The sequence below is a fragment of the Cottoperca gobio genome, chromosome 22 (assembly GCF_900634415.1).
Source record: "Cottoperca gobio chromosome 22, fCotGob3.1, whole genome shotgun sequence".
Classification (NCBI taxonomy): Eukaryota; Metazoa; Chordata; class Actinopteri; order Perciformes; family Bovichtidae; genus Cottoperca; species Cottoperca gobio.
This window is the reverse complement of record NC_041376.1, coordinates 8,523,862-8,538,657: the sequence shown is the minus strand read 5'-3', so window position 1 is coordinate 8,538,657 and position 14,796 is coordinate 8,523,862. Positions and strand designations below refer to the sequence as shown.

Below are 14,796 nucleotides of genomic sequence, written 5' to 3'. Positions count from 1 at the left end.
CATTTACTAAGTCACAGTTATTATTAGAGCCCGACTGATGCTGGATTTTTAAAGGTTACAAGATTTTGTAAAGAGATAAAAACTTGCCTCCTTGAGATGAAAGATATGTATTTCCCTTAGACATGTGCAGGCTTTTGTACTTGTGACCAAAATCTGCTTTGATGTAGAATCACAGCTTTACAGGGTTAAGAGAAAAGGTTTCTGTCACCACTAGTTGGCAGCAGAAACCAGATTAGCAGCAGTTACACTACATGTAATACAAAAATATGAGAATGATAATTCGGCTGGTATTTATTTTTTTAATATTTAAATACAACAAATAACGTTTCTTCTGCAGAAAATAATATTTAATGCAAAAAATGTATTGACCTATTATTAGCATTTACAATTTTGAATGGTAGCCTTAGTAACATTTTCTGAAGAAGATGCAGCGTGCAGATGTTTCAGTTTGTCTTCGACATCGTTCTAGTTCAAGTTCTAGCACACATGCATGACGTTTCATAGAAGAAGAAGAAGAAGAAGAAGAAGAAGAAGAAGAAGAAGAAGAAGAAGAAGAGCAATATGTATAAAGCCCATATATAAACCAATACAAATATATATATTTATCACATTGGGTTTAGATGTGGTTGATCATTTCCTTCAAAACAGTCTCAGGAAATAAAGGGACTATTACCCATACATATATAAAGAGCTCTTACCTCTACTACCTTTTGGCCTGACATGACTTGGCCCACAAGCAGTAGAGTCAGCATCACCATGAGATCCTGCTCTGTTTGTCACTTCTGCGTCTGTTGTTCTACTCACGAGACATTAATATAAGCATATATTTTTGTACTGTAGCTTTATGTGTAGGATTTAAGAGTATAAACAATCGCTAGTCTAAAAGTAGCAAAAAAGCACAAGGTTACTCCTGAACCAACCCTTCACTTGTTTCTATGTATGTCACGCTCTGTTGTTAGCCAATGAACGGTAGCCAGCGGGGTATGTTTGCCCTGAGTTTAGTCTGTCAGACAAATGCACTCCTTTTCTCCTTTTACAGAAACGTCCACAAATCATATAGGTTATGTTTAATTCCTCAGTTATAGCAGATGATCAGTGTTGTGCGCAAGACAAACGACAGACACGACCTTTTAATCCTATTGAGCGAGGCGGGATTTGTGACTGAGAGGCAAACATCAGGGTAAAAAAAACCCAATATCATATAGTGAAGTCATTGGCTCGCGCAGTACTGGCGGGGCATTGTAAAGTTTACTGAAAGCATTAAGTAAAATCATGTCTACTGAAATTATTACTATGTAGCGCTATTTGATGAGATAGTAAACACGATCAGATGCGTAAATGACAACAAGGACATTAATGGACAAAGACACGTATAGGTGAAAATGAAGTGAAAAGGTGGTTTGATTTGTTTATTTATGTATTGGCAGTTGGTTCGTCCAGTTAGCGCTGAGCTAAAGTGAAGCGCGCTGCATTGTCATTTACTCCCAGCTGTATGTTAGCTAGCTGTTACCGATCAACATGAGCCATTCACGGGAGATCAAACGTAAGTATTGCTTCACTTGTGCGGTGTTTACAAGTGAGAAGGCGTTTTTATTAACCACATTTGTTTCGATTGTTTACACTGTTGATATGTAAAACCTTAATGTGAAATATTCTGCAGAGCTGCTGAAAGCAAAAAGCAAAGTGCAGCACAGCAGAAACTTAAAAGAGGAAGCAAACATCTGCAATCAGCTAGGAGAGCTTCTGTCCAGAAATGGTAAGTGTTTACTGTTGAATGAAGAGATGTGTATAGGAATCTGTGGGAATGGCATTTATCTCATATTCCAACACATATTATACACAAATACACAAATATAGAGTTTAAGATGAACAGTTCAAATATAATACATTTATGTTATTTATTGGTCTGATATAGGTTTTAGTTATTGTTATTGCTAGATGTGTGCATTGTATACACATTCAGGGACAAGAGATGGAAATCGGCATTGTGCGCTGTATTTATTGTACACTGCCCCTGTTTTTAAATAAACCAATATATGAATGAATCATATTTGATACAGTGATAAGAACATAACATAGACATTTACAAGGCCCCAGAATAGAAGTGTCAGACCAAAATCAAACAGTTGATAGCAGTGATATGTCTAAAGATGCATATTATACAGTTACTCATCATTTTGTGAAGTATACAGATGGAGGTGACTAACTAACCAACTCGGCCTGTGTGTATTTACAAAATATACATGAATTTATTCACAATAATTGCATACAATAAGTGGCATTCTGGTGAGTTTTAAGTAGTTTTGAGCAATCATCATTGCAGTTAATTTGAAGCTTCACAGTCCTACACACCACTGTCTTCTTCTTCTGCTGCTGCCTCCTTATAGATTCAACCCCTCTCAGTGTAGAGTTACCCCAGAGTTACTAGCTGTTTAATCAATCCAGTTATCCTTCAAAACACCATAAAAACCCTTCTGCTGTCTCCAAAATCTCTACTCTTGTAGCGGTAAACAGGTTTCCCTGTTGATCACGAAAACATGTCTAATGAGTAATGGGAAGTGCAATTTCTGAGTCCTAATCTAAATGTACTCATCCATCCTTGTTTCTGTTCTTTTGTGCATCTCAGGTGATTATAAGGCTGCGATTAGGGAGCACCAGCAGGAGTTGTCTCTCTCTGAGGTGCTAAGCGATGTGATTGGACGAGCTGTGGCCAATCGTAAGATAGGAGAATGCTACGCAGAGATGGGAAATATTCAGGCTGCTTTGAAAGTGAGTAGATCTGCTTTAACAAAAACAAAACAATGTGGCCATTAAACCAATAAAAACCTAAAACGTCAGTACTACAATGATACAAACGTAGGGGACAACACGCAGGCTCATATTACAACCGTACAGCGACCTTAAGAAGGCTTGTTACAGGGTTTATGTATTTTTCTTTAGCACCAGAGATGTCACCTGGACCTGGCTCGCTCTGTCAGAGATCATGCTGAGGAGCAAAGAGCGCTGGCCACTATTGGTCGAACCTACCTCTTCAGTTATGAATCGGACCAATCGAGGAACAGTTTGGAGCAAGCAGAGGAGGCCTTCAGGAAGAGCCTGTCCATTGTGGATGACCGTCTAGAAGGTCTGCACTGTTTCTATGTGCTTGTTTGTATCCTCAAGGATTTTATGGAGCGTATTAAGCTATCTAATAGTATGTAGTTTTTGTAGTACTTGTTTGTTCTGACATTTTATTGTTCTAACCTCCAGGAACTGTGCCGCAGCGAGAGATTAGTGAGATGAAGGCACGTCTCTTCCTCAATCTGGGTCTGGTCTGTGATCAACTTGGGGAGCCCAAACGTTGCAGCGAGTTTATCCGTCGAAGTGTCTTTATTGCAGAGTAAGAACATCCTAAACTAAACTTCATAGTAGTTTAAAGACTAATTGTTTCTTACTGTTCCCTGAGCACGTACAACCGGGTCTTAATCTATAACTGATTCCCATAAAGTATTGTTCATTGTGGGTTTCTTCGTTCTCATCCTGTAAAGGAAGAGTCAGCTGCTGGAGGATCTCTACCGTGCAAACTTTAACCTGGGCAACATCTACTTCCGTCACGGTCAACAGTCTAACGCTGTGCGCTGCCTCGAACAGGCCAAAGAGTGCGCAAGGAAGATCAAAGACAAGTTCAGTGAGAGCGAGTGCTTTCACTGCATCGGCAAGGTATGAATTCATTCTTAAGAGAGCTATAGCAAAAATAGTCAAATTGCAGTCAACCAACTGACCCGTTTTCTGTTTATTGTGGCTCTGCATTTTGTAATTAGTGCGTCTCCATGACATTCATCCACAGGTGCAGCTGTCTCTGGGTGATTTCGTAGCAGCTCGACGATCTCTGAAGAAGGCTGTCTTTCTGGGCTCCCAGCAGCCACTGGACAGGCAGGCAGTGAAGAAAGCTTTCAAATCTGGTGAACGAGCTACTTTGTTTTCTCCACCCAGTCCTGCAGATTATTTGTTTTTAGTTTAAAAAAAAAGTTTTCACTATGATAGCTGAGTTGATGCCGTGATATTATTATTATTTTCTACTAGCGGATAAAGGCTGTAAATTGGAGGAAGAGTTGGGAGAGGATCAGGGCAAAAAACTTAGCTCCCATCAGGCCGTGGGGCTGGCAGAGCAGCTGGGCGACCTTTACTGCAAGGTTGGCTGCTACAGCAAAGCTCTGGATGCATATGAAGCTCAGGTAAGGAATGTTCCAATGTTTACTTTAGCACCCAATATTCACTGCGTTTGAACTCTTCTCCAATTTGAGTTTATTCACATAATAGAGTTACTTGTGTTGAACTTTGATGTCTGTGTGGTGCAGCTAAAGGGCGCTGAGGCGTTGGAAAAGCCAGCCAGGGAGCTGGCTGTCATCCATGTGTCCTTGGCTGCGACCTACACAGACCTGAGACGGCACAGCAAGGCGGTGGAGCACTACAGACAGGAGCTGGCTTTACGACAGGGCAGCTCTACTGAGGTATACCTGCACTACCTGCCTCTTCACTCAACATTACTCTATTATAATGCTATTTTAAATGATTCTTTGATCAAAGTGGTATAATCTGCCGGTTTCGTACAAAGTCTATTTGAACCGTTATGTTTCCAAGGTTATGAATATGCTATGCTTGATTTTCACTCTTTTTAATATTTGAAATGAAACCATCCAGTCTTCATATTGTTTTGTTTTCTCCGGGCGCATTAAATAATCATGATCAAAACATACAATCACAGTTAAAAGAAACAGCTGGTTAAATAAACAAAAATGACGATATATATTGATTGCTGTAAATGTAAAGTTCTGTAAACTTACATTTTTAGATGTGATGATAAAAGCTTAAATGGGGTGGAATAAATCCTATAAATATATATAATTTAACAGTTTATTGGTTTAAGTATATACAAACTCCGCAGCTGAATCACCTGTATGATTGTTCTTAGTATTTCATTGGTACTGTTACTTTAAACTGTCAAGCTGCCCGACGTAATTTACAATATTAAATAATATTCTAATAATAAATGGTGCATGTAATTAAATCGCTTGTACGTGTCTGTATCAGGAGTGCAGCACATGGCTGAACATCGCTACAGCTCAGGAGGAGAGCGGCTGTGCCTCGGAGGATATAGACAGCAGCTACAGTACAGCCTCACGCTTGGCTCAGAAGTCTGCTCAGGCCAGACTACAGGTGAGCTGGAAAGGAACAAGTAACTGCATTTGAAAGGCGGATTAATTTTCATACATAATCAGCCTTTTTATGTATAGCTGAAAATCCATGTGTTGTGTTAAAGAGTACCGGTAATACTTTGAAGGGCCTAACAACAGATGCCGTGTATGGACTCACTTTCTCTGCTACAGAAACGCGTGTTGAGGCTCTGGCTGGCGTCCCAGAGACGACGCGGCTCATCGAAGGCCGATGACACTGAGGCGATGATGCAGGAGCTGAATGCCGCTCAGGGCTGGAGTCCAGATGGGAGTGATTGTGAGGAGGATGAAGAGGAGGAGACGGACAACAGTGAGCCTCTGGATGACAGTGACGTCGTTCTCTCAGACTCAGGTAGAGCTGGCATTCTGCCACGCTGACGTCTCTAAACAAATGGATTATAATAGATAATATTGAAGTTGTTTTATGTTTGTCTCGCGTGACTTTTCATACGGTTTCTAGATGATGATTTGGAGGGTTATGACAAGATGGTGTCGGGAAGGAGGAAGGCAGGAAGAGTGAGTCGTATATCAGTTGTCACTTTACACAAGTTTTCCATGTCTTCAGTGTTTTACCCTCTGCTCTCTTTGTATCTGTTTTTTAGTGGAAAAAGAGAAACGAGAAGGGCGAGACATCTCTGCACAGAGCGTGCATAGAAGGGAACCTGAAGCAGGCCCAGTATCTGGTGGAACAGGTGGGACAGATGATAGTAAAATCCTCAGTAAACAGTAACATATCTGTATTAAACTGAGCAGACGTCCAATAACAAAACTTCTTGTCTATCTAAGCTTATTAAATATTTACTACACCAAAACACATCTCAAGAAGACTTTAATCATTTAGAAAGAGTGATGTTCATGAAGCTGAAAGAGTAAATTAAACCTGGATGGTCTGATATTAACGATGCTCTGCTTGTCTGCATGTCAGGGTCACCCAGTGAACCCCAGAGACTATTGTGGCTGGACTCCTCTTCATGAGTCCTCCAACCACGGTCACTATGGTAACTGATTTCATATTAACTGTATTTAACCTTGATTTAAAAAGTTGTTAAAAAGTAAAAATAAAAACACCCTTTTCTCTCATGCAGACATTGTAGCCGTGCTTCTGGAGCACGGCGCTAACATCAATGATCCTGGTGGTCCCTTATGTGAAGGAATGACTCCTCTCCACGATGCACTCGCTTGTGGCCATTTAAACGTTGCACGACTTTTGGTGGAACGAGGGGCTTCTGTCACCCAACGCAACTCCAAGGTGTGTGTGTGTGTGTGTGTGTGTGTGTGTGTGTGTGTGTGTGTGTGTGTGTGTGTGTGTGTGTGTGTGTGTGTGTGTGTGTGTGTGTGTGTGTGTGTGTGTGTGATATGCTGCATATTAGTATTATTAAACTGTAATTCACAGAGAGTTGCAAACCACTTAAAGATATCTTTGTGAATTAGAATGTGTTGAATGCATGACGCAGTTCACTGTGTGCTGCGCTGATGAAACTCACAAACACGGCTTGATGTTAAATTGCAATATGTCTCGTTTAGTAAAAAAACAAACAAGCATTTTTGTGATGCCAAATACACATTCATGTCTTTATATAATGGATAGAATTATGAAGTCTTAAGTTCAGGTACATATGTTTGTTTTTCATAATGAAACCATTTATTCCCTCTGAGCATAAATGTAATTTTCTTCATGGTTTGAATTTCTCTATTATTTCCTTCCAGTCATGGAGGCATGGACATGATTCCTGTAACCATAGTTTAGTTTCGTCCTTGCACAACAATTGTGTCATATTCTACCAAGAAATACAAATTATTCATCAAAAATAAGAGTTTCTGTTCTCTTTACTGATGTAAGGGTTAAGAACTCACTCCAGATGTGTTTAATATCACTGTCTGGTAATATGGAAATCACCCCACATCCTCTATAAAACTTAATCCGACAGAATATGGCTTACATGTGTACATCTGTCTCGTGCGTGGAAAATCTGCTCAAAGATTATAGGTCATAGATCTAATGTATAGTCGTCTGTGATTATCTAATGTTAAATGTATGTATCCTTATTTCCTATCTTGGTCTTTGTTGATGATGCAAATGGAGCTGCTGTAATGCAAGAAAAATGTCAGACTTGATCTGACAATAAAGTATTCTCATCATCCTCATGTTTCCACCATCCTGTGTCAGGGTAACTCCGCCATGGACACCCTGCGTCAGTGGCAGAGGACGTACAGCAGAGAGTTGGACCAGGACACCAAGCAGGAGTGCATCGCTACAGAGAGACTGCTGAGGAAGGCTCTTGCAGGGGGAGGTGAGGTCTTTACATCATCACAAACAGTTTAGCCACGCTTCGCCTTTTTAAGTATCCTTTCAGACACAGTTTCCCCACGCACTTATCTCTCTCTAACACAGTGGCTGCTGCTCCGGCCCCAGCCAAGCCTTTCGATGCCCTGCAGGACAGCCAGCTGTTTGATGCCGAGAACTCAGAGCTGCTGTCCTCCTCTGGAGGGGGCTGTTCCTCCAGCCAAGACTGGCCCCTCACCAACAGGAACTCAGAGGTGAAGGAAAAACCTGCCAGCCCCAAACGGTGGCAGAGCAACGGCTCAACACAGCGGCACAGAGCCAGAGGAACAGAGGCTGCTGTCCTGTATGGGGTAAGGCTTATTTATATTTAAATAAAAATACTTTATTGTTTTTGTATCTGATTACTGCTCCTAATACTCGGATGGGTTAAATGCAGAGTGTACATGTGCGACAGTGAATTGTCCTGCAGGAGGTTATTTAATCCTGGAGCAAACTCTGTCACTTCTGCTAGCTACAGTAGCTAGGAAGCTCATCCTCTGTCAATTTTTAGCAAAAACTTTAATTAATTCACCATTTTTAATTGTTTAATCCATCCAAAAAAGTGTTTATGCTTCTTATCCAGGTCCATAGCTTGTTAATAAGTAGGAATTATGGTAATATACTGCTAGGTTGTACTGAAAATGATGTGTTGTAACAATAAAACCTTCTAGACAGTATTGTCACTAGTATTCCGTCATACTTTCATACTTCAGGACGGTAAAACGTGTATTACATGTCATACTATTTGATATTAAGAAGGCCTGAAGAAAGTCTTAAATATAACTGTGTTGCCCCCGTGGAAACCGTTCCACTGAATTCTTTAGATCTCAATTACTGTATGTGATTTGTATATAAAGTCAAGTTTATTTATTTATATGTCTTCCATAGAATAACAGCAGCTCCTCGGACGACAGCGACTCTCACTGCATCAGTCCTCTCCGTGCCGTCCGCCCTAGACACAGTTTCCCAACAGCCCAGAGTCAAAAGGAAGTCCTCGCAAACAAGGAAGCCGACCCGATCCCCAACACGGGCCGAGAAAATGTCAGAGAGGCTCCCGTGCCGTCTGTCTTTGCACGAGATGAGTACCATAGCGCCATTCGAGGCTTAGGCAGCGCGAAAACGCTTCTCCAGGGTCTGTCACAGCCTCAGTTCTCCAGCACGCCAGCCGTTTCATCCAGCAACAAATCAGCCCTGGTTCCTGAGGAGGAGTACATGGCTGATGAGTGGCTGGAGGATGATTTGGGGGAAATTCAGCCGAAGAAGAAGAGGAGGCTTCGGGTGGAACAGATTGGGATGAGAGGGGAAGACACTGCCTCGTCTTTTGTAGCAAGAAGTCAAAACAGACTCTTTGACCCCTGCAGAGGTAAAGATTTGATTATTTTGTCTCGTTTTATTTTTCTCCACTTCTTTTCTTCGTCTACCTTCATCATGCTCCTCTGCTCTTTCAGGTTCTGCAGTCCCTTCGTCGTCCAGCAGGAGTCTCTCTCTGAAAAAGAACGGCTCTCTGAAGCCTCACCAGGTCAAAATGACTCAGATGCCAGGGATGGTCCGGTTGGGCAGACGAGAGGTCAACAGGTCACACAGCCCCACGGTTACAGACGATGACGACATGGGACCAGAGACACCACCCCCCCCACACATGCACATGCAGGTGAGAAAATAAACCTTCTGTATCTGATGAGTTACAGATGGAGTCACATGTAGAAAAATGCGCAATATTATTTGCCCAGGACGAATGTAATGTACCTTATTTATTTTTTAAATGACTAATTTCATGTTCAGAAAGAGATTTCACATTATTAGTACGACGTTGACTGCAGCTTGACAATTATTAATGTTTCAGCATCACTCGGGGCCATAAGTGGAACATCATTTGTCAGGATCATTTTCCTTGATTAACTTTAGACAGTGATTAATGTGCTTTTGAGTGAGCGAGATGATCAAGAAGGTAATGTGCATTTTAAGACATCGGTGCAGCTTGAATACCTTTACTTTGGATCTAAACTGACTTTACATCATCCCTTCACCCCATGAGTCACACTGCACACTTTCAGAGTTTCTAGATCCGAGTCTTGATCTAATTGCAGGATTTGGTGGATTTTCCTCTTTTTGAAGATGCCAATCTGTTTTTTCTGATATGTATGTTTTTAATTTGTCACTTTATTTCAGCCTCCAACTCAAATTCTAGTTGCTCCCATGCCCACACCACTGCCTCCACCAATCAGAATGAGGGTCAGAGTTCAGGAAGATGTTTTCCTCATCCCAGTTCCACAAAGGTTTGTCTATACAGAAAGAATGGCATCAGTGATGGGATGGGATTTTTTTGGTTTGTTTACACATTTTTTTAACCAGACTGGTATTTTGTTTTCTTTAAAACCATGGCATCATTCCACTGTGTTCCAGTGAGGCAGACTCCTGCACTGTGTCGTGGCTGTGTGAGCAGGCCGCTCAGCGTTATTACCAGAAGTGTGGCCTCCTGCCTCGCCTCTCACTGCAGAAGGAAGGTGCTCTGCTCTGCCCGCAGGACCTGCTGCTGGCTGTCCTGCACACCAATGAAGAGGTGAGGCCACGCATTAACCCTGGAGCCTCACTTCAGAAAACTTAAAAAAACTGCCATAAAATTATTATATATTAATATTATTTTCCATTTTCACTTATTTTGAATCAACTTTGTGATTCATCATAACTACCAAATAATCATACCTTTTTTAATGAATGGATATTTTAATATAATCATAACCCTTTGAATGCCGGTTTGTTTACATAATGCCAGTTGTTGATGCCAACATTGAATTATTTTTCTATACTGAATTCTACATGGATTGTTTCACAGGCTGGGATATGTCGATGGTAGGCAACAACATTGATTGTGATGTAATTTTTTTTTTTGCAGGAACCAGGAAAATAGCATGTATTTAAAAAAAATAAGGCAAAATCGCTCAATCTGATGTAAAATAGTAAAAACTATGTTGAAAGCCTGATATTATACAAGACATGATTTTATGCTTTAATGGCCCTGGGATCAACAGGGACATTTATGTCCTTAAGGGACTGACTTTATTGTACACTGTAAAGTACCCTTTCCAAAATGTAGGCATTAGCACAGCCCAAATGAACAAAATGTGAGGAACGGATTAAGAAAAAGTGCCTTTTTGAGATTGCTTTTACTACTGTTTTACTTATTTTCATCAGGACATATATATATATATATATATATATATATATATATATATATATATATATATATATATATATATATATATAATTTAAGGTGGTGTGTTGTGTTGTAGGTTCTGGCTGAAGTGTGCTCCTGGGATCTTCCTCCTCTCCCCGAGCGCTACAAGAAGGCCTGCAACAGCCTGGCAGTTGGTGAGGAACACACACACACACACAAATGCACACAAACTTAGAAATACACATTTCGATGACTCATCCTGAAACATCTTTGTCTCCCTGCAGATGAGAACAAGCGTGTCAGCCGGCTGTGTGAGGTGCAGGATGGGAGCTCCTCTGTGTCGGTGTGCGGCCTCAGCTTGGCGCCCTCCGGTCTCAGCCCGCTCCTCCGTGCCCTGAAACTGCAGGCCAGCCTCACTGAGCTGCGGATTTCCGGAAACCGTCTCCATGACAACCTTCTCCCCGAGCTGGTTGCCACAACAATCACCATGCCTCGCCTTCGGCTGCTGGACATTTCTGCCAATGGCATTACAGGGGAAGGTCTGGAGAAGGCAGTGAATGCTTTAAAGGGACAGTGTCATCCTGCGTTTCCGGTAAAGAGCTGTTTTTATTTTCCTGCTGTCGTCAGTGTTTCCTTTTCAAGATAGTTTTGTCTTTGTCTACTATTATAATATAGTAACTTTTAAAGTGTACACTCACCCTGAATCACAATCAGACATATTTTCTCAGCATTTTCACTCTTAGTTATGAAGATAGTTTGTGTTTGTATGTGCAGAGATTCTGCCTCTCTCTCTTTTCTCCTCATACTTTGGTTTCACTTAAGAATGCAGTTTGTTTAAGTCTAGTCATACTTGAACTGTCACAAACCACAGTGTTAAAACAAACTGTCATGCACATTTTCCCATCACAACTCAGAACGACGAGTTTAATACAAATACAATTTAATAGTGAATTCTGTCTCATGCACAGTGCTCATTGTTTGCGGTTGTTTTCCTCTCACAGTGCCTGGAGGAGCTTGACCTCAGTATGAACTATCTGGGTGACGGTGTGTCTGAGTCTCTGTCCTGCCTGCTGTCCTGCTGCCCTCTGTTAGCCAAGCTGTCTCTGCAGGCCTGTGGCCTCACCGCTCGCTTCCTACAGCAGCATCGACTGCTGCTAGCCCACGCTCTGACAGGTGACTCTCTAACAGGCTGTAATGTAATGTTTAGATACTAGGTTAGTTAATGAGATGGATAAAGTTGTGTTTGCTTTAAAAGTGCTTGTAGTGAGTGATATGCAGACATTAGTGTCCTTTTGTTAATCAAATCCTTAGAAATGAAGACAAAGAATAGTATTAAAGTATTGTTGATGTACAGTATCAGTATCCAACATAGAATATATTTTAGCTTAAATAAGATGTTTTGCCTGTTTTAAAATGAGTATATAGATAAGTAAATTAATATCATTTCAGGAACGGGCCACCTGAAATCAGTGTGTCTATCCCACAATGCACTGGGCTCCACTGGCTTTGAGCTGGTGTTGAAGACTCTACCTCTCCACTGTCTCACACACCTGGACCTGTCTGCCGTGCGCAGGGGTCAGGCTGATTACCCGGCGCTGGAACACCTCACCAAAATCCTGTCACAGGTACATAAACCATGTTCAGTACACACACACACACACACACACACACACACACACACTAAAGAAACAGCATTCATGTGTGGATTGATTGAGAGTTTAAATGTACAATACAAACAAATCAAAGCGTCCGTCTTTCCTTGTAGGATGAGTGTTCACTGACCCACCTGAGTCTGGCAGCAAACGGGTTGACGGACAGCAGTGTAGCCACCTTGTCCAGGTGAGCGTACGTGTGTGTGCGCATGCGTGTGTTTGTCTTGCCTTATTATAGGTGATTAGTTTATTTCATGCCTCGTACGTTAACACAGAACCAGGAGGAGGAATTCCTTTATTTGCCCCTTCAGTCATCAGTTTCTCTATTAAACCTTTTGGTTGCTCCTTCTAGGTGCCTGCCTTCATGTCCGACTCTGGTCAATCTGAACCTATCAGGAAATCCGTCTGTTACCTCAGCAGGACTTCACAACATCCTGACCTCCCTCAGAGAGGCTTGTCGACCTTTGACCCTTCTAAACCTTCAAGGTGTGTTAAGTTACAGGTAGCTTTTGGTGTTTCTCTTCCTTCTTGAGGCGTAATAAACCTGCTGAATGCGGTGTCTTTCTCATTAAACGTGTATCAAGCCAATGTTTTGAGGGGAGGAAGTTAAAAACAAAATTTTTTACATCCATGTTTCCTCGCCAGCAATCTTCTTATTTGCCTTTGGTGGCACATTACCGTTATAAATATGTTCAGTATAATTTGCCTATGAGTAAGATGTGCTACATTGGTACATTGCCACTACATATTTATGGTTGAAGAGTAAAGAACGTGAATATTGTGAATCTTCTTTATTTTGGTCTTTTCATATCATGATTTGTAATAAATATTAAAAAAAAGAAAGTTCATTTTGCATTTTCTAAAGCATGGAATAGGAGGAGGAAAATAACTTATTGTCACACTTTACTTTAGATTAAGGACTATTTTATTTTATAAATTGAATCCGATATAGAACGTTTTAACGTGCATGAGATGATGTATACATTTCACATTTGAAGTTGTTAGTTACAATGTGTATATTATGTTCACACCATGTATACTGTAGGCTGTCTTTAATACAAATGATAAACAAGCTGCTGTGTTGCTTCACCGCAGGCTGCGAGGTGTCTGGCCCCTGGGACACTGCAGGTCTGGATGGTTTGTCAGAGCTGGTCAAGGATCTCCGTCTTTGCTCTCAGGGACTCAACAAGCTGGACCGGCAGGCCTTAAAGCAGAGCTGGGACACCAGCCGGTCACGTGGACACTTCATTGACCGAAACAGTAAGTGTCTGCTCTCTGCTGCGGCCTCCTCATGAAGGGGGGGGGGAACTGAAATGTGCTCCAGAGACGATGGCAGAGCTTTCATCGCTGACACGTGAAATTATAAAAACACAACTTTTATAATAAGGGTGCTTTTAACTGCAAACTGCACCAAAGGAAATAACCAGCGACGTGGCTTCCACAGACATTCTGTGTAAATGGCTTATATGTTTCATGTATTTTGTACGCCTTATTTATATATATCTGTGTCTTCAGTTTGTTATGTTACCACTGGATTTGATATTAAAAAAACAATTAAAGTGACTCACATGCATTTGTCTCTGTGGCCCATGTTTCATCTCAATGAAAGGATTCTTCCTGGTTCTAATTCAAACTTTTTACTCATATCTTTGACAAAATCAAACACCAATAAAACCAAAGGGACGAAGGGAAATGTTGACCCAAATAAAGGTGGTAAATAAAAAGGGACTGACTGACGTATCAGTCGGGATAAACAACAGACCAGGCCACAAATATCCAAAATCAACAGACTTATCTTCCAAAGTAATCATGCAGCAAAGTCTTATACCGAGAGTTATCTTTGCTTAGGATGTGAGCACAGTTTTGCACATTCCTTTTTGATTTTTGCCTAAATCCCCTATCTTTATAGTGCAGACTTTAGAACCGTGTTTTTTCATTTGTTCACTTTATGAAAAGTTTATGCCACATGTTAATCTTTTCAATCACATCCTGGAAACTGAGCGCGTCTGAAGTCACCAGCAGCGAGCCATTCTCACGTGTAAACCAGCCTATGACCCGTTTCACACCAACTGAAAATAAGTTTTCTTATCTTCTTTCTTTTCTTATGTTTCTTATTATTGATTGGTGAGGTATTGTATTAACAGCTCCTAACAACATCCTGTCAGAGCAAGGTTAGCGGGCTGTGGTTGTTTTATTTCTTTTTGCCATCCATCTTTAAAGGCGACACACACAAACTGGATGCCACAAGGTGATGTTTAAATTGACCCCTGGTCCTTAAAAAAATCCAAAAACAAAAGGGCTTGTACAAAATAAAATGCAATATATTTCTGTGGAAGTGCTGAATGTAATTTTCAGTTGCAATTGTTGTTTGTATAAGTGGAAGTCAAGTGTAGAAATTATAGTTTCTGAGCAGCTTTGCCACTGAAACAAGAG

The 14,796-nt window shown here is 41.1% G+C and overlaps 1 protein-coding gene across 2 annotated transcripts; it reads left to right on the top strand.

The window, feature by feature from the left end:
- The first annotated feature begins 1,099 nt into the window (after positions 1-1,099).
- On the top strand, positions 1,100-13,932 carry tonsl (tonsoku-like, DNA repair protein). 2 transcript variants are annotated; one of them, XM_029460627.1, is made up of 29 exons: positions 1,100-1,180; positions 1,428-1,543; positions 1,661-1,756; positions 2,627-2,769; positions 2,941-3,124; positions 3,250-3,379; positions 3,528-3,699; positions 3,827-3,941; positions 4,063-4,214; positions 4,338-4,490; positions 5,071-5,196; positions 5,367-5,565; positions 5,674-5,729; positions 5,816-5,905; positions 6,139-6,211; positions 6,299-6,462; positions 7,381-7,504; positions 7,606-7,847; positions 8,425-8,899; positions 8,985-9,187; positions 9,706-9,812; positions 9,940-10,096; positions 10,827-10,905; positions 10,996-11,303; positions 11,713-11,884; positions 12,161-12,336; positions 12,477-12,550; positions 12,716-12,849; positions 13,459-13,658. In XM_029460627.1, the coding sequence occupies exons 2-29, from the start codon at positions 1,519-1,521 to the stop codon at positions 13,656-13,658; spliced, it is 4,329 nt and encodes a 1,442-aa protein (XP_029316487.1). In that variant the 5' UTR covers positions 1,100-1,180; positions 1,428-1,518. The 2 variants fall into 2 exon arrangements, with proteins under 2 accessions (XP_029316487.1, XP_029316486.1); XM_029460626.1 differs by lacking the exon at positions 1,100-1,180 and having other exon boundaries at positions 1,241-1,543; positions 13,459-13,932.
- The last annotated feature ends 864 nt before the right edge of the window (positions 13,933-14,796 follow it).

Coding starts and splice junctions, on each gene's coding strand:
- tonsl (XM_029460626.1), top strand. CDS start 1,519: ATGAGCCATTCACGGGAGATCAAAC. Junction 4,215..4,337: donor TGGATGCATATGAAGCTCAG/GTAAGGAATGTT, acceptor TGTGTGGTGCAG/CTAAAGGGCGCTGAGGCGTT. Junction 7,848..8,424: donor AGGCTGCTGTCCTGTATGGG/GTAAGGCTTATT, acceptor TGTCTTCCATAG/AATAACAGCAGCTCCTCGGA.